Raw genomic sequence first — 22680 nt, forward strand, 5'->3', positions numbered from 1 at the left:
ACTCACCTCTGTGGTGACGGGCCACATTCACAGATGGGACACCAAACATCCCATCTGCAATCAAGTCCAGGAACAGGTCTTTCTTTCTGGCAGGGTCGTCCGTCCCTCCTAAATACTTGTCAGTGGCCACCGTGGTCAGTTCCTCAGGGATGCTCTGAAATAGATCGAGTGAAAGTGACCACTGTTAAAGTTAAATATAAAATGGAGACCAGACTTATGAATTATCTGTGCAGACAAAACCATTTAAGCCATGTAAGCAAAACTAACTCTAGCTTATTTCATGCACATAAGCAAAATCTAACTTAGGTTATTTTTTGTAAATCCCTCTAACATTCACAAAATAAACTAAGTCATCTCCCGAAAATAGTATGAGATAATCACTTTTAACCAATCCCTTGCCACCTGAAAACCTCTATTGTAATAAGCAATCACTGAAAATGTTAACAACTTCCTCATTTTTACTTTATAAGCCATCTTGTAACTTCAGGCCCCCGAGCTTCCTACCAGTCTTTGAAGTTGGAAGCCCCCAGGGCGTGAACTATTTTTTATGTACCATAAACTCTTACTAAAAATACTCTTCATTCATTCGGTGGTTTTAATTTAGCTATTTCTGGATTTTTGACTTCACCACCCCTGGTGAGTGACACAGTTTCTCTTCTTGTGTTAATGGTGAACTTTTTGAGCCCAGTGCAAACTTTCCCCCTCCCCCAACCATGGGTAGTGATAAGAAAAGCAGAAAAAGTGGGGCAGAACCCCCAGCCCCAGTCTTCATTCTGCCATTAGTTGCTTTGCAACTGGGGACAAGCCTCTTCCCCTCTTGAGGGCTCAGCCAGTTCCTGTGATTCCTAGACTCTTACAAGGATGGGGTAGGACTTCCACGTGAGTGATGTGGCCGTCTTCTGGTCCAGCTTGCCTTCAGAGAATGAGTAGCCCATGAACTGTTAAAACAAAGGTTAAGCAATTGTGAATCATCAGGTAATGACAGGAAAAACCAAAGTTACCAGCAAACCAAACCAATGCAGGCTGAAGGTCACTGTCATATCTTGATGGGCATGGGTCTATTTTCTTTTCTTTTTGAGTCTTTTATTGTTTATTTATTTATTTAACATCTTTATTGGAGTATAATTGCTTTACAATGGTTGTGTTAGTTTCTGCTTTATAACAAAGTGAATCAGTTATACATATACGTATATCCCCATATCTCTTCCCACTTGTGTCTCCCTTCCTCTCCGCCTCCCCATCCCACCCCTCTAGGTGGTCACAAAGGACGGAGCTGATCTCCCTGTGCTACGCGGCTGCTTCCCACTAGCTATTTTACATTTGGTAGTGTATATATGTCCATGCCACTCTCTCACTTTGTCCCAGCTTACCCTTCCCCCTCCCCATATCCTCAAGTCCATTCTCTACGTCTGTGTCTTTATTCCCATCTTGCCCCTAGGTTCTTCATGACCATTTTTTTGTTTATTTTTTAGATTCCATACATATGTGTTAGCATATGGTATTTGTTTTTCTCTTTCTGACTTACTTCACTCTGTAGGGCATGGGTCTTTGATGAGTTGGGCAAAATCAATGAATCAAATGGACTTTTATATCTAGAAATCAAGGAATGCAAAGAAGATAAAGTAATTGTTAAGGGAAGCTGTCCCAGTCTTTGTGTGTGTGTATGTATATATATGTATATATGTGTGTGTGTGTGTGTGTGTATATATATGCGTGCATATATATGTGTGCATATATATATATATATATATTTAGGCTAGAGTCTCCAGAGTGGTCATCAAGACAGAGAGGGAAGGTTTCAACCAGCCAAGTGTTCAAGTAGAGGGCTCTGGGGCAGATGACACAGACCTCACAAATACCCCACCTGTGTTAGATAGCAGAGAAAGCCCCAAATTCTGCCATTATGGTTTTGGTCCTTTGGTATAACCTCTGAAATCGTTATGAAGAACTGTAGAACTCTGCACATAATGACTCCATCAAAATTCTGCACTAAGTGACTTGACCAAACTCTAGCACGGCTACAAGCAGCTTAAGGCCATGTCCCCAGGATGACCCCAGGCCCCCTTATAAAGCTCTGTGCTGCCAGGAGATTTTACTGTTTGTTCTAGCCAAAACCTGGTGATAGGCAGGTATGTCCTTGACCCTTTCTTAGTGCAGTTACTTTGGAAACCTTGTCATTATAAATCCTTTTTCTGCCCTTTGGGATGTAAAACCACTGCTCCAACCTGTTTTCTCAAGGACCTGAGAGCCAACTTTTATGAAAAGCAAACATTCAGGGGATAATTCTTGCTCTCTCCCCCAGTCCCTGTGGAAAGATAATGCCTAACTTCAGTGGGAGCCTTGCTTCTACTTACACCACAGTCTCCTGTCATAAAGACAGAAGTTTGTTTCTTCTCCAGATAAATGCCAGCTAACAAATCCAGGTGGTCCAGTTTCATGGACAAATCCCCCCTCCCCACGCCCGCAGCCTTAGATAGGCTCCAGCCTTTTGTTTCAGGGATTTGGGTTCAGTTTACAATTGATCTTTTCCCTATAGCAAGAGTGTCACTGAATCAAACTTATTACCGATTCAACTAGTGTCCGGCTTTGTTTATTTTTGACTGAAGGGACTTTTAGAAGTCAATTTTAACTCAGAAGGAAGCAGGCTCCTTTGAATCTTTCCAGTTAGATGAATGAGAGCATGAGGTGTGGGCGGGTGGAATTTATGGAGAAACTATGAAAGCACCAAGCCCAGGGGAGAGGCTACAGGTCTGAGGCCTCACTCTCCTTAACTCCCAAGCCCCGTCCCCTTTCCAGGCCTTGGGTTTCTCATCTGCCCAATCCCTATCTCTACCAGCCCTCCTGGCACTGACATTTCAGGATTCTTGGATGGGAGGACAAGCAGAGAGTGTGTGGGGATGTGGGTCCCCAGGGCCGCACCAGCCAGGTGACACCTGGGCCATCGTGGAGAAGGTTTCCACAGAAACGTCAAGGTGTATGAAGGTCCCAGAGGGGGGTGCGTAGAAGGAGGGGTCCTATGACCAGAGATGGGAAGGGTGATGTGACGGGCAGGGGAGGCGAGTCTAAGAGGCCTGCACTTTCTCACCATCGGCAGAAGCCAGCCACACTCCTGCTTGTTGATTCCCACGATGTAGGGAACGGGGTGGAAATTCTTTTCAGCCAGAATCTCTTCGGGCGTCTTTGGCAGCAGCGCTCCGTCAAGCACGGTGGGCAGGAAAGGAAAGCTCTGGGGAAGAGTACAGCGTCGTGTCTGTGCCTCCCCTTCGAGGTCACACTCGCGTCCCCCTCTCCACCTGCCTGAGCTCACGGCCGGCATCGCAGACCTGTGTGCCCATGGGCGGTGGCCACACACTCAAGGTCCTAACAAAGGGGGCTAAGTCTGTGGACCCCAGAGGGCAGAACTCTGACGAGGGCCAGCAGTGGTTAGGTGATGCGGGCAAATCTTCACTCAAGTTGGTATAAACTATATAACATAATGTGTATTTAATGTGAAGGGTATGTATATCTATATGCAACTCTCGATCTATAGTCAGTTCTTGTAAGCATCTTACCTCTCTGGGGTCTCCATGTAAATCAAGAGCGAAAAATTTCTGTGAAGACAAAGGCAGAGGTTGTGGGTGAGAAGCCTTCCTGAGAGAAAAGCTGATCCTGGTGAGCTGTGCGTCAAAGGTACAAGTTCTCCCTCCTGGTGACACCCTGGCTGGGCTGAAAGGAAGCGGGCAGGGCACCAGCTCCCCTGGGCATGGGCACAGGGTGGAGGTATGGGACGGGGGAGGGGAGCTCTGGAGAGGACTGTTGCTTGTGCCTGCCCTGCCCTCCACCCATTTCCTCTTCTTGTTCCTCCAGGCAAAAACACCCCAATTTTCCTTTGGGGGACTCCCTCTTCCCCAGCCTCACTCCATGATTCCAGGCATCTATATGTGACCTGAGATGCACCATCTCCCTGAAGACAGGGATTACTTCAGGGATGGACATGTGCCCATGGCAGTTCAATAGAGTTTACCCAAAACTTTTGCTGGAATTATTGGGAAAGAGGGTTTCTAAGCAGATAGGATGTAAGTCTAGGATACTGTTGTTGTCTAACCTCCCCAGGGGACAAATCTGCCTGAGAGTGAAGCCAACACAGAGAGGTAAAAAGCTGAGGGACAGAGACAGAGCCTTAATGATATCATATGTGCATCTGGATCCGGACATGCCTGAAGCCATCAACTCCTGGACTTTTCAGTTAGTTACCTGAAGATTCTGTTACAACATACCCCTTTCTAGTTTTCTCGTCTTGCATTAGAAAATCCTGACCCATACAAGCTCACTGAAATTCACCCCACCCCACGCTTCCCTTTGTTGTGAGTTCACCAAGATTGTGCTGATTTTATTGTGACACTGCAGCTAACAGGCCTGACCAGTATGCAGGAAGTCCCAGTAAGGGTCCCTCCGTTATGGGTTGTACCCCACAATCCAGGTGTGTGTGTGTGTGTGTGCGCGTGCGCACCCGCGTGTGTTATTGGGGAGAGAGGATAATCATGGAAACACTTCCACGTGATCTCAGAAGATCTCAGAAGGATAACATGGGCTCTTGGGTTCTCTGGATTCTCCCAAAGTCACCGACTCTGCCCTTATAAGCGGATCTCTTGTGCCACATGGAGAATTGCTGAAATAAATTTACCTCTTTCTAGGCATCAGAAAACAGATGTGTTTTTATCTTTGAACACATTGGTCACCTTATTTGAGCCTGAGAAACCAGGATCCAAGGCTACACTGGACTTAACCCATGGAAATAGAGCAGAGTGCAATGCTGGAGGCTGGCCGCTGGGGGTCCAGGAGCATCCTCAGGGGTCCAGGGGCCAGACTCTCCCCTTATAAGCGGATCTTGTAAGTGTTGATCTCTGGGTATCTGTGGTGCTGTAGCTTCCTGTGAAGACCCACTACCATAGCCATCCACCAATCCTGAAATGTCACCTTCTCTGTGAAGCATCCCTGCTTACTATAATGAACGCGTCCCCTCTCTGTATTCCCACCACACTTAACCCACTACGGATATGGGCGTGTTTCTCCTGGAATAGTTCCTTATGAGCAGGGACTATATCCAGTTATGTCTGCATCACCCACACTGTTACCTCCCCCCATACGCTTAGCAAAGACAGATGGATGGGTGGATGGAATGAGTCAATATTTGGAGTATTGAATTGGGGGGATAAGTGGATAGATGGATGATAGCTAGTACATTAGGTGATGGATGGATCATTGATTTTAGAGAGATGGATGATGAAATACAGATATATGAATGATTGATAACAGATGAATGAATGTTATAGATGAGTTGATATTAGATTGATGAAAAGATACTGATGAACTGGATTCATTGGTGGATGGACAGATGTATAATAAGATGATGAATGAATGGATGGATGAATAGATGGATGGATGGTTGGATGGATGAATGGGTAGATATACGATTATGTGAGAATCACTATTGAGGCAGACATGCAGAAAATCTAGAAAACTGGGCCACCACTGGATTATAATTGAGGTGGTTTCTAAATTAACCAAGACAATTGTGGCAACCTTTCTGAAAAGCTTTGTTCTAAATAACCCCATTCCTAAAATTCACGATGGTAATCACCTCTGAGAACGTGTAATGTTTAACTTCTTAAAAACCAATCAGATTCCACTTATATGAATGAATCTAGGATGGGCAAATTCATAGACAGAAAGTAGATTAGAGGTTCCCAGAGACTGGGGGGAAGGGGAGAAGGCAGAGTAACTGTTTAAAGAGGTAGGGATTTTTTGTCTGGGGTGATGAAAAGTTTTGGAAATAGTGGTGATGGTTGCACAATACTATGAGTGTAGTTAATGCCATTGAATTGTACACTTAAAATGGTTAAAATGGTAAATTATATGTGACATATATATATTTACAATAAAGAAAATAGTCACATATAAAAAAATCTATCAGAAAAACAAGATTGGAAAAAGTAAGTTTCGACAGATATGAGGAGTTATTACACAGTTGTTCATTATGTTATTTTTTATCTTTGCTAACATCTGAGATATACCATAATAAAAAAGAAAGAAGGAAATTCCCCATTCAGATCCAGTCTGACACTGCTCTTGAGAGGTGAGAAACTGTCCTAGGTAGTTTTTCCAGGGCAAGGGGACAGCTGAAATGATGAAGCCTGGGGCCATATTTACAGGGCGGGGAGCTTGTGTGGCCATGAGAGTGGATGTACTCACCATCTTCAGCATTATCTCCAAGAGCTCGTCCTCTGTCTTCTGGCGCAGGCAGTGAACGAGGACAGCCGAGGTGGTGGTTTTACACCCAGCAAAGACAGCAATTTTCTGCAGAGATCACAGGTGACAGCAGAATTCAAGAGCCCTGTCTCTTCCCTCCATCAATAAAGAGGTGTTCTGTTCCAACCTCAATTTCTTTATTTTTATTTATTTATTTATTTATTTTTTTGGTGGTACGCGAGCCTCTCACTGTTGTGGCCTCTCTCGCTGCGGAGCACAGGCTCCGGACGCGCAGGTTCAGCCGCTCCGCGGCATGTGGGATCTTCCCAGACCGGGGCACGAACCCGTGTCCCCTGCATCGGCAGGCGGACTCTCAACCACTGCGCCACCAGGGAAGCCCCCAACCTCAATTTCTAAAGTCAACACGTGGCAGCAGAAGATCCTCTAGACCAGTACGTCCTGGATCCCAGACGTGCCTATTATACTCCTCAGCCTCTGCTGCCTTATCTCTGTTCAAGTGGACATAATGATCTCAAAGCTGAACAGCTAAAGAGAGGCAGCATGGAGTGGGGCTTAAGAGCATGGAATCCAGAATCCACTGTCTAATTTCAAATCTCGGCTCACCCAATTAATGGGTGAGTTTGGCCTCAGGCTAGACACTTGCAAAGTGCAGCCAGAGGGGAAGATGCAGAAGGAGAGAAGTCAGGCTCCATGATGGCGGGACCATGGAGAGTGCACATGGGCTGCCCAGAGCCTGGTCCAGTGTCTGACATACAATCAATGCTCAGTATGTTTTTGGTGAAAAATTAAATTAAAAGGCACATGAAGAAGTAGAGCAGGGAGAGAGAGAGAGAGGAGAGAGAGGAGAGGGAGAGAGAGAGAGAGAGAGAGAGAGAGAGAGAGAGAGAGAGAACAAGAATATGAGTCTTGGATTCTTCATTCTGCCAATTTCTGGTCCTGTTTGATAGCAAAATCCAGCACCATTTCTGCCACCTTTGTTTCCTTTAAATAAACTCCCCCTTCTTGACTTAAGTCTGATCAATGGGCTTCTGCTGTTAATAGCCAAAGAATTCTGAAAAACAGTCTCAACAATTTTTAAAATTCTTGGTGTCTTATCTCCTCCCATCCTGCTTCCCAGTGGCTGCTGACCCCACCCGTCCACCTAACCAGCTGTCACAGCCCGACGAAAATGCTCCACATCAATGACTCCAGCGCACACTCCTCAGCAGAGCCTCCCTGTTGCTCACCCTTCCTTGGCTTCCTAACACTCTCCAAATAAAGACAAAGTCCTCACCAGGTCCTATGCAGCATGGCCCTGCCGATGGCTCCATCCTCACTTCACTCCAGGTTCCGTCTGCTCTTTCTGCTCTGGCCACAGCAGCCTTTCTCACTCTCTCTCACTTGAGATACCTGCTCCTGCCACAGGACATTTGCACAGGCTGTTCCTCTTCCTGGATATTCTTTTCTTATCAAGTAATTTACTGCTCATCCTTCTCATCTCAACTCATTGATCACTTTTTTCCCTGAAGCCTTTCCTGGAAACCTCCCCCTATTCACTGGACTAAGTGCTCCTTTTGGATTCTGTTATAACATCAGGTATCTCTCCTCTATTGCTCTAGTCACAGTTGACATTTTGTAAGTTGTGCAATTATATAATTATTAATCTGTCTCCTCAATTATAACAGAAGCTTCATGAGGTTGCGAGATTTCAGATTATATCAAAACTATTTGTTGAGTGAATGAATGAATCAATGAATGAATTCTTCAGGAACCCACCCCAGTCACAAGCCCCCAAGGAGAATCCACTCCAGGCCCACATGGTGCCAATGAGTTCATCAGATTTCAGACCCTGAGCGAGGCAAGATAGGATGACAGTTCACTGACCACTGTCCAGGCCAGCACCCCACCTGGAACACTTTGGGAAGTGTGTTCAGTGGAAAGTGCATGGGGCTGGCAGTCCAGAGTCATGAGACTGAGTCCGGCTCTGCTCTGATCACTCGCAGACCTTGGCAAGTGCTTCTGCTCTCTGCCCCAGTTTGCTCAGCGGTAGAAGGTGGAGGTGGGATGAGATGTGTCCTTGCCCTCCCTGCTCAGCCACCCTCACTTCTGTGATTCTTTGAGGATGTCAGCTGGCTCCCACAGCAAGAAAGACCCTGACAACTCCAGGAGAGCACAGCAAAGGGTGTGGGGACAGTCCAGTGTGAGACCTACCTTAGCTGCGGCCTTCATGTCCTTCTTGACCAGGATAGAAGTGAGGGCCACACCACTCTCAGAGATGGCCCGGTGGAAGAGATTCTTGGCCAGGGGAGATAACACCTGGGAGGAGGGTGGCGAGAAAGGGAGTTTATGCTCACGGGGAGGGGTCTTCAAGAGCTACCCCCATCCACATCCCTATCCTGGGCTGTTCCCCTGGAGACCATGGGGCCTGGCTTCTGCAAGAAAACCTCAGCTGGAAGGAGCCAGGAGCAGAGTGAAGGACAAAACAGGAAGTGTGTGGCACACACTGATTATAACAATCAAAGTATCTGAAAGGCAGCTCAGCAATTCCTAGCAACACTTTAAAGGCACAGTTCTGATTCCCCATTTCCATTACTTAGGATTTATTTTAAGGAAAATGATCATGGAGGTACATAAAAATCTCTAAAATGTTCGTGTTATCTATAACAGTAAAAATTGGAAATAACGCAAGGTTCTAATATATGACATTGGGTAAATAAGGTATTTTTCATTCTTACAATGAAATAATATACTGTACTCGACTATACACACAAAAAATATGAAAGAATAACTAATGGTTAGGGAAATATTTGTGTTATAATATTAAGGAAGTTTTTTTGTTTAAAAATTCATAGATACAGATAGATAGGTAGATAGATGATAGATGATAGATAGATAGATAGATAGATTCATGGAAAAAAGACTAGAAAAATAAAAAACTGTCCATGGTGACAATCCCTGGCTAATGGGATTGTGGATGACTTTTTATTTTGGGGGAGTTATCTATGCTTTTCTTTTTCTCCATTTTATAAACTAAAAACATTTTCCTCTGAATATTCAACTATGAACCCAACATATGTTTTAAAAATACAGTAATAGTGTTAACCTTCTGCTCAACTGTGAGGCAGCTGGAGGGTTTCTAAAAGCTCCCAGCACCTCTAATCTGGTTTTCCACCTTTGCTTCCCTCGGTGTCTCCCAACTCCCATTCCCACATCAGCCTCCCAGGTCGTGTCTGTGTTCCATTTCCCGGGTCCCATCCCCCCTTCCATCCTCCTTCCTCTCTCTACCCCTCCTCCCCCAGCCCAGCTCCATCCTCAGTCCCAGAGGCTGCTGCCCTCCTTCCTGAGCATGAACAAGCCATCAGACCTCCTCAGAGGAGGCCTCTGACCTGTTCTTAGTGTTCGTGTCCCCTTGAATTGTAGATCTGGCTTCAAGCCAAATAATGACATGGCACCCAACTGCATGGTTGCCTCTTTTTATTCAGAATTTACACCCACCCCTACTTCCCAAGAGGAGCGAGGTGGGTACTAATGGTAAAATGATTAGGAAGGAGAGTAAGAGCTCAACCAACACGGGACAGGAGGAATGTCTCCGTTGCAGCCGTGGCTGGAGATATGGTCCCAGGATGCTAAGCTGAGCTCTGAGCTCCCTGGGGACCAAGGAAAGTTTGGCCATAACTTTTCACCATCTGACGCTGCACATAGTAGGGTCAGCCTTGAATCCAGGTCCCATGACTAGACTGGCTGGTCTGCAAGGGGTCCCATTGGTAGCCACATCAGGGCCAGGAACACTTACAAGAATAGAGACACTTTCCCCTCCTGCTGACTCTCCAAAGATGGTCACAGAGCCTGGATCCCCTCCGAAGTTGGCAATGTTCTCCTGGACCCAGTGCAGTGCGGCCAACTGGTCCAAGTGACCCCAGTTCCCCCGGCTGTGTTCATCCCCCGTGCTGTGAGTAAGAGGACAGGGTGGGGTTGAGAGCAGAGATGTCAGAGCAGGGCCCTCAGGACCACAGATGGGGCTGGGGGGTCTGGGTGAGCCTTCTGGAAAAGGCTGGGCTTCCACAGCCCTGACACTGGGGTCTTCACCTGCCTCCCATCCTGCAGCATTGTTCCACTGGAGCGCTCTATACATCCATCCCACATCTATTTATTGAGTATCGGCTATTCTACAGTTCCAAAGGGAATTCCAGGCAGAAGAAAGAGCACATGCAAAGGCCCCGGCGTCCAGTGAACAAAAGTGTGAGTCTAGGACATACAGCTACAGAGGGCCCTGAGGGCCTTAGTAAAGATGTCAATGTCATCTTGAGTAAGTTAGGAAGCCATTGCAGGGATGACATGATTCCATTTATGTCTTAAATGATCACTTTGGCTACTGTGTGGATCAGACATGGTGTAAAATAGCAGGGTTATAAAAGTAGGTGTTATTACAACAATCCAGGGGAGACACGCAGAGTGCTTTGAACAGGGTGACTACAAGGGAGGAGGTGAGAAGTGGCTGGATTCTGAATATATTGTAAAAGTGGAGCCAAGAGGACTTGCTGGTGACTGGATGTGGGGTGTGAGGAAAAGAAAAGAATCCAAGTGCCCACAGGCTTTTATCCTGAGTAACTGGAAGGGTGGAGCTGCCTGCAGCTGAGCAGGAGGCCCTGTGGAGAAAGGAGGAGGGTCTGGGGGGAAGGGCATCGGGAGTCAAGGGTTAAGTTTGTCAGTGGAAGGGAGAGGCGCCCTCAGGTGTCCCATGGGGATGGCAGGAGGTAGTTAATGATGTACCTGCCGGTTTCAAAGAAGAAATGGGCTAAAAATAGGGAGCTTGGAAGTGCCCCCTGAGGTCACTTAGGGAACCAGTGGGACAGAGAAGAAGATGCACACAGAGGCTGAGACGGGGAGGGGGAGGGGAGGGGGAGGGTCCGGGAAGGGCCGAGAAGGAGCAGCCATGAGGGAGGAGGTGGCCAGGAGCCAAGAGAAGGACATTTTTCAAAAAGATTTGAGGGGTGACGTGTGGTTGCTGCCAAGGCTGGGACGCTGGTGACCTGGACCAGAGCAGTGTGGTGTCTGGTCGGGGTGAAACCCTGACATGGTAGAGGAGAGCCTGGGGGAGGGGAAGGGGGAGTGTATGCAGTTATACTGTAACTGGGAGCAGCCGTGGGCTGTGGGGGAAGGAGATGAGGAGTCTCAGTAAAGGTGACACATCCCAGGACATGACTCGCCTGGGACAACCCTCCTCCAGCCCATAGGTCTTTCCAGTGAGATGACCACCCCTCCCCCAGCCCACCCACCAGCCATCTGAGGGTAAGAGGTCCTGGGGCTGTACATTCAGAAAAGGCTCAGTAACTGTGCCTGCAGGAAGTCCGGTTCCTGTCCCCACGGAGACTCCATGGAGGAGACTCGAAGCTTCGCTCACGCATGTGCCAAACTCCACGAAGGAAATGGGGTGAGTGGGCCCTACGCTCCTCCCCGTAGACGTGTCCACTGGATTCAGGTGCTCGTTACAGCCTCCAAGTTCCAGCCGCCCGTTTCTCCACCTACAAGACTTTACGGAGCTCTCATGTGAGTCCGCTCCTTCTTTACTTCCCCGTGAGGTAAGACGTATAAGCCTCTAACTGCTGCGCTGCATGTTAACTGTCATCTTACAGGTATGCAACATGCTGGGCAGCACAGGTGAAAAGGAGATGAGCATTTCAGACGAGGTAACATTTGGGTTGGGCTTTGCAGGAATAATAGGAGTTTGTCAGGCAGATTAGGCATTTTACATGCAAGTAAGTGGACCAGGGTGGCTGGGGAAGGAGAAGGTAGGTAGAGCCCAATTACGAGGGGACTTGCATGTCTTAGTAGGGAACCTAGCAAAGATCCCTTTGAGGGCTTGCAGGACCAGAGTGGGGTCCTAGCACTCCCACAATGAGGGTCAATGGGCCGTGAGGAGAGTCCAGTGTCTTACCTGAAGAATCCCCAGATGCCCAGGCGGTACTGAATGGTCACCACCACCACGTTTTCATGGGCAGAGAGGGCCAGCCCATCATAGGTTGATGCCCCGCCCAACATCAGACCTCCTCCATGGATCCACACCATCACCTGGATGGGGAGGAAGCAACCGTACAGGGCATAGGAAACAGAGCTGGGAAAGACCTCAAGAGGCTGTCTGGTTTGGTCATCTACCCGTTCTCCCAGCTGTGGCCCAGGCCACCACCCCACTCAGTGCACCCTGGCTGCCCCTGCCGGTCTCCCCTGCCTCAGTGCCACCTCCTGCCCGTGCTCTTCATGCTGAGAACATCATCATGGGAACAGCCAAGGCTAAGAGCATCATCTTCTCTCCAACACCCCCACCGTCCTCACTCCTGGACCCCTCACGCAGCTCAGCACACTCCGCATGCAACAGCCCTTGGTTAGAAGCTTATTTCAGCCTCACCTTAGTTACCTTTTGTGGGGTGAAATAAACTTCTCACGTGAATGGTGACCATGTCAAGAAGCACACGCCCCGGGTGGTACCTCTTCTTAATAGGCCTTTCCGCTGCCTCCTCTGTTCCCCAAATCTCACCCATCCTCCAAAGCCCAGCCTAAAAGCCACCTCCTCTAAGAAGTCTTCAATCATCTGATGAATATGATCTGAAAACCTACTAGGTGCCAGGGACTGTGGTAAGAATTAAGGATGAGAGTGGACATGACAATTCATAATGCATGGCCCTGAATTTAAAGAGTTCACATAGCAAGAAAGTGAGAATGGCTAAAATAATAGTATAATGATTTTGTTAATAAAAAAATCAAAGAACTCATACATGAACTATGTGTCAAGTACTGCTCTAAGCATTTAAAAATAAACCATCCACGAGATAGGGACTACTATTGTCCCATTTCACAGACAGGAAAGCTGAGGCACTTAACCACCCTGAGGTCACGCAGCTAATAGGTGGTGGAGGCAGGACTTGAACCCAGTCAGTCTGGCTCCAGAGTCCACATGTTGAGCTGCCCAGCACATGGCAGCCAATGGCCACGGTGCAGTAGGCTGGCTGTTGGGGCAGGAGGAATTTCTTCCCTTCAACTCTCACTAATGCATCAGCAAGTCTTGCCTCATGTGCTGTGTCAGATACTGACATAAATCTTGATATTCATCATTGAACACTTGTGTGTGATTATCCCTGATTTGAGGAAACAGAGCCAGGTCTCTCAGCTAGTAGAAGGCGGAACCAGGATTTACACCCAGACCCTGCAGTTCCAGAGCCTGTGTCCATAGTAGAGGTTCTCCAGCTTCAGGTTCCTGGAGCCCCTGCTCCTCCTACATCTCTGATCCCTGCCTACCTCTGGGCAGAGGGACTGAGTGTGCAGTCACCTCTGAGTCCAGGCTGAGCCAATGGCTGGCCAGCAGTGATTTGCTGAAGAAGCTAGTCCAGCTCTGTGCAACCCAGATGCTAAGATCCTCGAAGGCAGGGGCTGTGTGGTCATGGTTTTATGTTCCTCCTTTCTCTCAACCTCCAATTCTAGCTACGCATATGGGGGCACTGAGTATGTACTAGGGTAATGAGTGAATGAATGCATGAATGAATGAATGAACAACTGTCCCCACCTCTTTGAGCCCAGCATGTGCAGGGCCACCTTCTAGTCACAAGTTCACAGATGCCCTCCTCCACATCTGAGCACCATGCCAGGGGTGTTCCTGGGAGATGGCTGGGTGCTCACACCCCTCCTGTCTCTACCCCACTGACCCCTCCTTTCCCAGCAGACCAGCCCCACCCTCCAGCCTGAGTCTGGAAGGCTGCCCCATCTCTGGGCTTCCATTTATTCTGGAAATGCTGACTCACTGGGTCATCAGCTTGTGTCAAAGTAAATTAGGAAGTGAAATTATCTACAATAACATCTTGATAGTTGGCAAAGGCAAAGGAAAGTGCTTCTCTGTTGCTCCAGGCTCAGCACCCTCCACCTGTGACACTGAGACACTGAAAGTTTGTCAGAGAAGGTCTTTGTGTGCTGAGGAAAGGCCACACACAGGCTCCACTTGCTAGTGTGTGTGTGTCAAAGAGCGTGACTTGAAGATCAGGAGACTGGTGCTCTAGTCCTGCCAACCGTACTCTGTGACCTCTCCTTCCCCTCACTGGGCTTCAGTTTCTCTATCTGTAACACAAGGGTTGGGTTGTTGGCTTATCTCCAAGATTCCTTCCAGCTCTGACTTAATTGGAAATTATGTCTTAGCCACCCTGGGTATCAGATTCCTAATCTAACAATTAAGAGTAATCCTCTTGTCCATCTATTAGCATGAGAGACCTTAGACAAATTAAAATGTTCATTACAGACGTACAGCAAACTCCCCCAGAGGCCCTATGTCTGTCACTATGGGAAACTGAGGTGTGGAAAACCTGTGTTCCCCGATGTCAAGTTTGGCTGTGGTGGTAAAGAAAGCCCTGGGGCCCCTGGGGAACAGCCTGGGGACGCTGGAACAGCCTTGGCCCAAGACGCCCCAACCCAACACTGTCTTCATCCCCTTCCAGTCTACACCAGCCTTGACCATTTGTTCCCACTGCTTACCGGTAGCCTGCTTCTCTTCCTCAAGTCAGCAGGAGTGTAAATATTTAGGTAAAGACAGTCTTCAGAAAACGTGAGGTTAATGTTCTCCTTTCTGTTGGTAAAGAGCTCTGAGATCCTCTGCCCCGCCACTGGGTCTTGGGAGCACCTGGGAGGGGCAAGGAGAGAAAAGAATTCTTGAAGTTCAATCAGAGCTGACCAAGGAGATGTCTCCTGCGGTCAGGCCAGGTCTTGGGCTGGCAGGTTTAGGGCAGTAAATAGAGTTGTTCTCACCAGACTCAAGACGCTGGGTTAGGTAGGAGGCTACCAGGGGCATCTGATGGGGGCTTCTCAGGCTCACCAAGGTCTCCCCGGACCAGGTATGGTGAGGCCTGACCCTCTTCCCTTCCTAGGGCCTTTGGGATGCCCTGAGTCAAGGAAGGAGGCTGCCTATATGCTGATGGGCCTGGGAAAGGACCATTTCCTGCATGCCCTGGGTCCAGACCAGCTCTCCGCGGGGCGCTGTATGATGCCTGCTATAGGGTGACCATATTCTGCCAACAGGGAAACATGTTCTAGTCCATGGGACACTTCCATAAACCAGGAGGAATCACTCAAATGGCAGTTATTTACGGCCTACAACAGGTCAGGGGTGAAATATTTGTGGGGCAGCTTTAGGAGAACTATGTTCTAGTCCTGCCTCAGCCTAATTTGCTGGGTTTCCTTGGGTGAATTCTTTGCCTGCTCTGGGCCCCAGTCTGCTCCTCTGTGTAAATGAGGGGAGTGATTTCCATAACGGTCCTGCAGCACTGACATGCTAAAATTCTATCATCAACCCATCACAGGCAAGAACTACTGGTTGCCCTATTGGAGATTTTCTTTTTATCATTTTAATTTAATTTTATTTATTTTTTTATACAGCAGGTTCTAATTAGTTATCTATTTTATATATATTAGTATATATATGTCAATCCCAATCTCCCAATTCATCCCACCACCACCACCACTCCCCACTGTGCTTTCCCCAGATCACCAAGGCAAGGGGCATAATATTCATAAAAGAAGACAATCAAAAGTTTAAAAAGAGAAAAATAAGTCAATGTCACTAGTATTCAGATAAATGTAGAATAAAGAGAATAATATATATATAATGACGATGATAATAAAAATTACTGCTATTTTGCCTATTCAATAGCCCAAAATCATTTTTAATAACCCAAAACATTGTTAAAAATTCAGTTAATGGAGGTTTTCATATATTAATTAAAGGGGTGCAGTTGGAATATTTCTGAAGGGAAATTTTAAAAATACTCTTACTTGGAAATGTTATTTCTTAGAACTTATCCAAAAATATTTATGAACATGCATGAAGATTTAGCTACAGGATATTCATCATAGTGCTACTTATATTATCAAAATCATCAAGAACAGTTAATAATCCCAAATAAGAGGTGCGATAATTATCATTCAATATGCAATGTAATGCAGCTATTAAATGTCGGGGTGTGATATTTAATGACATAGAATGATGTTCATGATATACTTTCATGAGCAAAACAGGCATCTAAAGTATCTGTCTTGGGGTTTCCCTGGTGGTGCAGTGGTTAAGAATCTGCCTGCCAATGCAGGGGACATGGGCTCCAGCCCTGGTCCGGGAAGATCCCACATGCCATGGAGCACCTAATCCTGTGCGCCACAACTACTGAGCCGGCGCTCTAGAGCCTGTGAACCACAACTACTGAAGACCGCGTGCCTAGAGCCTGTGCTCCACAACAGGAGAAGCCACCGCAATGAGAAGCCCACACACCACAACGAAGAGTAGCCCCCGCTGGCCGCAACTAGAGAAAGCCTGCATGCAGCAATGAAGACCCAGTGCAACCAAAAATAAATAAATTAAAATAAATAAATTAAAAAATAAAGTATCTGTATCGTGTAATATGATATTGTGATATAAGAAGAAATATGTATATGATCTTTGTCCAGTTTCTGCTGAAGAGCTCTTAAAACCCTTGAAATCTCCTGAGTGGTGTATACTGTTGGGTTAATGAGGTCACTTTTGGACCTCATCTAAGAGCAGGAACTGGTTGCCAGAGGAACAATCATGTGATTAGAGGGCTGGAACTTTGCGCCACAGGCCCGACCTCTGGAAAGGGGAGATGGGCTGGAGAGGAATCAATCACCAGTGACTAATGCTTTCAATCATCCTGCCCATGTAATGAAGGCTCCATGAAACCCAAAGGACAGGGTTCAGAGGGCGTCCTGGTAGGTGAACCAGAACTCTTCTAATTGCCACCGTGCTGGGTCCCAAACTCCAGAAGGACGGATGGATGCTCCTTTGTTAGGGACCTCACCTTATGGATATCTTCATCTGGCTAGTGGCTTGTATCCTTTAATATCCTTCATAATAAACTGGTAATCTAGTGAAAAAGCTAATTTCCTGAGTTCTGTGAACTGCTACGGCAAATTAATAGAACCTAAGGAAGGGGTCACAGGAACCTCTAATTTATAGCCAGTTGGTCAGAAGCATAGGTGACAACTTGGACATGGAACTGGCATCTGAAGCAGAGGGAGTTATTGTGGAGCTGAGCCCTTAATCTGTGGAATCTGATGCTATCTCTAGGAAGAGAGCGTCAGAATTAGCTAAATTGTTGTACACACATATGGTGTGTGAGAATTGCTTTTTGGTGCGGGGGAAAAAACACACACATTAGAATTGGGTACAGAAAATTATGTGATTACATTTTAAGGGAGAAATTATGCAACAGATAAAAGACTGGAAAAATAGAATCTAAAGTATGAACAACAGTTCTTGCTAGGTGGTGTATGATTTTCATTTTCTTACCTTTACTTACCTATATTTTCTCACTTTTATGTAATAAGTATGTATTACTTATTACTTGCAATCAGGAAATAAAATGTATACTTGCAATAAAAATAAATAAAACATATTAATTGCAATCAGGAAATAAAAAGAATGAATATTATTTTAAAAGAACGGAAGAAGTAAGGAAGGAAGGGAGTAAGGAGAGAAGAGAAGAAAAGAAAATTCAGCAAGAGGCAGGACCCTGGAAATTATTAGAAATCTCTTGCTGAGATAAATAAGGTCTGAATCAATGCTTGTAGACAGCTAAGGTGTCTTGGGGGAGAGTTGTGAGTCTTCTTGCCCAACTTGACCAGCTAACTAGAACACCTCAACCATTGTTCTGCTTGTGACTAGGTACCTAGACACATTTGGGAGTTGAGAACTTGCCCAGTCAACACCCCAAAGCACTACCCATCCACACATCTCCTGGCCCACCTCACTTCCCACTATGGTAAAGTTCAAGAAGGAAAATGAATAGAACTTTGAAAATTAATAAAGAGAACCCTCACTAAAATGGAATCTGGAGGTCAGGAGGGGGAGATCTCAGGAAGATATCACTCCACCTCAATACAGATCCCCCTAGGAAGAGACATACTGTGTACCTCTGACCAGAAGTGACACGACTTTACTACAGGAAAGATTTCCTTCTTGCCCGGCAACAGCTCAGCCAATCAGAGACTACCATTACTCAGCCAATTAAAAGCCACTACATAACAAACTCCCAGTTTCCTCCAATGGACTTTTTGTTTATAACAGTGCCTCCTAGTTTCCTCTTTGCCTCTATAAAAGAGTTTCCTTTCCTTTTACCAGAATTGCATGTGGTTTGCCATAGTTGTATGTCCCCAGTTGCAATTCTTTGCTGCTCCCAAATAAATCTCTGGTTTTGCTGGTAAAATATCTGGTTGTTTTACTGTTTTAGGTTAACAGAATCATTACTTTCGAAACCCCTCACCTGCTCAACTTTCTATTTTTTTCCACAGCACTTATCATATTCTAACATACTGTATAGTCTATTTATTAATTTGCATATTGTTTACTATCTATCTGCCCCTGCTAGAATGCAAGCTCCATGAAGGTGGGATCTTTGTTCTGTTCACTAATAGATTACAGGAAACTAGAAAATACCTGGCAAAGTTGCTCAATAAATAGTAGTTGAATAAAGGGCTCTAGAATGCTATGAGAGTTCTGGAATTTTTTTTTTTTTTTCGGTACGCGGGCCCCTCACCGCTGTGGCCCCTTCCGCCACGGGGCACAGGCTCCGGATGCGCAGGCCCAGTGGCCATGGCTCACGGGCCCAGCCGCTTTGCGGCATGTGGGATCCTCCCGGACCAGGGCACGAACCCGCGTCCCCTGCATCGGCAGGCAGACTCCCAACCACTGCGCCACCAGGGAAGCCCCTGGGATGTTTTTACGATCTACAGTATCTTGAGGATTCCAGGATGAAGTACGAGCCACTCAGAGGACTGCCTTGGCTCCTTCCTGCGTCCCTTTGAGGCTAACATTCCCACTGGAAGATGCCAGAGTCACACCTTGACTTACATGGGAGGGTAAGAGGTGGTATTCTTCACGAAGATCCATGGTTCTGCAGGCTGCGGCGGAGCAAACCTCAAGGATCCAAGAGGGGGCTTGGCAAAAGGGACTCCCAGGAAAACGGCCACAGGCTGTGCAAAACCTTCTAAGCTGACATATTTCCCCAGGACTCTGCCCTGCGCGGTGTCCACAACAGGCGGTGAGGGTGGTTGCCCTGCTGGACATTGAGAGGAAATGAGGACATGTCAGTGGTGAAGGTGTGAACTGGATTCTGGGTGAATTTTGTTACTTTTGCCACGTGATCTTTTTTTTTTTTTTTTTTTTTTTGCTGTACGCGGGCCTCTCACTGTTGTGGCCTCTCCCGTTGCGGAGCACAGGCTCCGGACGCACAGGCTCAGTGGCCATGGCTCACGGGCCCAGCCGCTCCGCGGCATATGGGATCCTCCCAGACCGGGGCACGAACCCGTATCCCCTGCATCGGCAGGCGGACTCTCAACCACTGCGCCACCAGGGAGGCCCATTGCCACGTGATCTTGAATGTCCCCTCAACTCTCTAAGCCTCAGTTTCTTCTTATGTAAGAGAGAGTGAAGCTAACTGTCCTTCTTAACTCACAGCGCTCTCTGAAGGAGCGAATTGGAATTGGAGGTATAACAGCATCCAATAAGACATAAATGCAAAACGAAGAGCCACTGGGAATGAAGAAGGCATTCAGTTTCCACACTTAGGAGCATCTAGAAACAATCACTGGACGCTGGTGCCGAGCTGTACGCTGGATGAGAGGATGAACAAGAGCAGGCTGCTCCTCTCAGAAATCTGGCCTTATGTGGAGGATGAGCCACATACATACCTGACCCTACTGCTGGGAAGAAAGTGGTCCGTGTCCTGAGAGAGGTACCAAGTAAGGTGCCATAGGAGACAGAAGAGGGAGCGAGGCCTTCTGCCTGGTGGCTTCATGGAGGCAGTGACCTTGGAGCTGGGACTTGCAGTAGTGGAAGGAGTGACAAGGGGAGGTGGAAGAGGGTGCTTAAAGGTATAAACAGAGATGAGATTGTGCAGAGGTGAGGCTCTGTGACAGCAAAGTGCAAGACCTGCTTGAGGAAGAGCGATTGGCCCATTTGGGTCAGGAAGAGTAATGGGGGAGGAACATAATCCCGGATGAGACAGGTTCATGTCTGGGAGGGTCTCAAACGCCAGACGAGTGATTCGGGCTTTATCTAGTGGGTAAATGAGCAGAGGTGAACCGTCCTGGAGTAAAAGAGAGTGACACAATCAGCTTGAAGAGGCTCCTTCTGCTGGCTCTGAGCACGGTCATCCAGAGGGAGCGACACTGGGGCTCAGATTCCATCTGTCCCCTTCTCGTGGAGCAGACAGTTCTTTCTCACTGAGCTGAAATGCATCTCCCTGCAGCTGCCACATCAGTCCTGGTCCTACCTGCTCTGGGACATCCTGCACCTTCATGTGACAGGCAGCCTTAGTGACCCATGTTCATACCCATCCCTCAAGTCTTCTCTTGTCCGTCCTCAACAGCTTCAGTTTGTTTAAGCATCCTAACAGGAAACGATTTCCAGCCTCTCATCCTCCCAATTGTTCCCTTTTAGATATAGACACAAGGTCAACCTCTCTCTCAAAGTATGTGGCCAGAACAGAAAAGAATAACCCAGATTTGGTCTTACAGACAAATCCGATGATAACCTTCAAGAGAGATGAAGTGGACAGATGTCCAACTGGCAAGGGTGAAAAAGAGGGCGATTGGCTGAGAGGTAACGGCAGCAGTTACCACTTGTGTTATATGTAATGTTAGTATATTGAGCACTTACTATGTGCTACATGGGCATTCCATTTCCTTTAAACTAATCTTCACAAAAGCCTTGCTAGGTAGACATCAATATGCCCATTTTTCAGAATAAGTAACTGAGAAGATGGAGGCAGCCAGTATGGACTTCCTTTTTTTTTCAAATTTTATTTATTTTTAGCTGTGTTGGGTCTTGGTTTCTGTGCGCGGGCTTTCTCTAGTTGTGGCAAGCGGGGGCTACTCTTCATTGCGGTGCGTGGGCTTCTCATTGGGTGACTTGTCTTGTTGCAGAGCATGGGCTCAAGGCATGTGGCTTCAGTAGTTGCAGTGTGTGGGCTCAGTAGTTGTGGCATGCGGGCTCTAGAGCGCAGGCTCAGCAGTTGGGGCGCATGGGCTTAGTTTCCACAGCATGTGGGATCTTCCCAGACCAGGGCTCGAACCCGTGTCCCCTGCATTGGCAGGTGTATTATTAACCAGTGGGCCACCACGGAAGTTCCCAGTATGGGCTTTCTAAAGGTGGAATTGGCATGGCCCTGCCAGGGGGTAAACAGCAGTAAGGGAATAATCTGCCCCTAATTTGGTTCTTACTCTGCTCTTACCCTCAGTTCCAGGCCTCTCACAGTGTCATAGGCCCAGGAAGAAGATAAAACCCAGTGGATCCTGGGCTGTCAGTGCACTGACAGCCAGAGCACTGGCTCTGGACTCAGGAGATAGAGAATTCAGAGCATGATTTTCCGGTTGACCTTGGCATGTACATTTCCCTCTCTGAGTCTCAGTTTCTCCATCTATAAAATGGCACAGATGCATTCTGAGGTCCCTTGCCACACCTTTGTATTAACCAGGTCTTTTATGTTCTGTATTCTGATGCCTTGACATCTGGGGCCTTGCTGATTCTGGAGGGACTGCCCCTCCCAGAGTTCGCCCATCCCTAATGATAGGAATGAACTTCCCCTTCAAGCGTGCCAGAGCCTGTACCCCAACTACCTTCTTTACCAGGCCCTCCACATCTGGCCACTGTCATCCTGCCCTAATCACTCCACGCCAAGTACCTGACAACTGTGCAGTCCCTAAGCCCCAGAACCTGTTGAAATTGGCTACTTTGCCAATCCCAAACCTGCTTATCCTGCCTCACCTCTACCTTCCCCCCAGCAACCAAGATAAAGCCCCTCACCCCCAGTTCCTCCTTCTTCCCTGTGTCTTATGACCCACCCAGGGCTTCACCTCCAGGCCCACCATGGTAGTTCTGTACTCCTTCCTGTGGGGAAGTTGACTCATAAACCATCTTTTCAATGACAGTTGGTTCCTGATCTGTGGGCCTTAGAATACCCCAAATTGTCTATTAATACACTGTCATTTTTTTCTGGCTGCCCTGCGAGGCATGCGGGATCTTAGTTCCCCGACCAGGAATCAAACCTGCGCCCCCTGCAGTAGAAGTGCAGAGTCTTTAACCACTGGACCGCCAGGGAAGTTCCAGTACACTGTCTTTATTTAATTAATTAATTAATTTTTTTTTTGCTGTATGCGGGCCTCTCACTGTTGTGGCCTCTCCCGTTGCGGAGCACAGGCTCCGGACGCGCAGGCTCAGTGGCCACGGCTCACAGGCCCAGCCGCTCCGCGGCATGTGAGATCTTCCTGGACCGGGGCACGAACCCGTGTACCCTGCATCGGCAGGCGGACTCTCAACCACTGCGCCACCAGGGAAGCCCAACACTGTCTTTTAAAACAACTTCTTTATCCCTTTTTTGCACTCTCTCCATTCCAGGCACTCTCTCAGAAACA

General features: G+C 47.4%; 1 protein-coding gene across 2 annotated transcripts in view; it reads right to left on the bottom strand.

Moving 5' to 3' along the window:
• Nucleotides 1-22680, bottom strand: part of LOC309795425 (liver carboxylesterase-like) — a 29377-nt gene that overhangs the window by 6093 nt on the left and 604 nt on the right. The window contains exons 2-11 of one of the 2 annotated variants that reach the window (XM_082607747.1): nucleotides 19118-19322; nucleotides 14740-14884; nucleotides 12164-12297; nucleotides 10022-10175; nucleotides 8440-8544; nucleotides 6232-6336; nucleotides 3552-3590; nucleotides 3086-3226; nucleotides 858-938; nucleotides 7-154 (exon numbers count right to left, since the gene is read on the bottom strand). In XM_082607747.1, the coding sequence (XP_082463873.1) occupies nucleotides 7-154; nucleotides 858-938; nucleotides 3086-3226; nucleotides 3552-3590; nucleotides 6232-6336; nucleotides 8440-8544; nucleotides 10022-10175; nucleotides 12164-12297; nucleotides 14740-14884; nucleotides 19118-19322 (1257 nt within the window). Of the gene's footprint in view, nucleotides 1-6; nucleotides 155-857; nucleotides 939-3085; nucleotides 3227-3551; nucleotides 3591-6231; nucleotides 6337-8439; nucleotides 8545-10021; nucleotides 10176-12163; nucleotides 12298-14739; nucleotides 14885-19117; nucleotides 19326-22680 lie in introns of both variants that reach the window. The other variant, XM_082607746.1, reaches the window with a different exon arrangement.

Source organism: Mesoplodon mirus (assembly GCF_964341445.2).
Source record: "Mesoplodon mirus genome assembly, chromosome: 19".
In the NCBI taxonomy this organism is placed as follows: Eukaryota; Metazoa; Chordata; class Mammalia; order Artiodactyla; family Ziphiidae; genus Mesoplodon; species Mesoplodon mirus.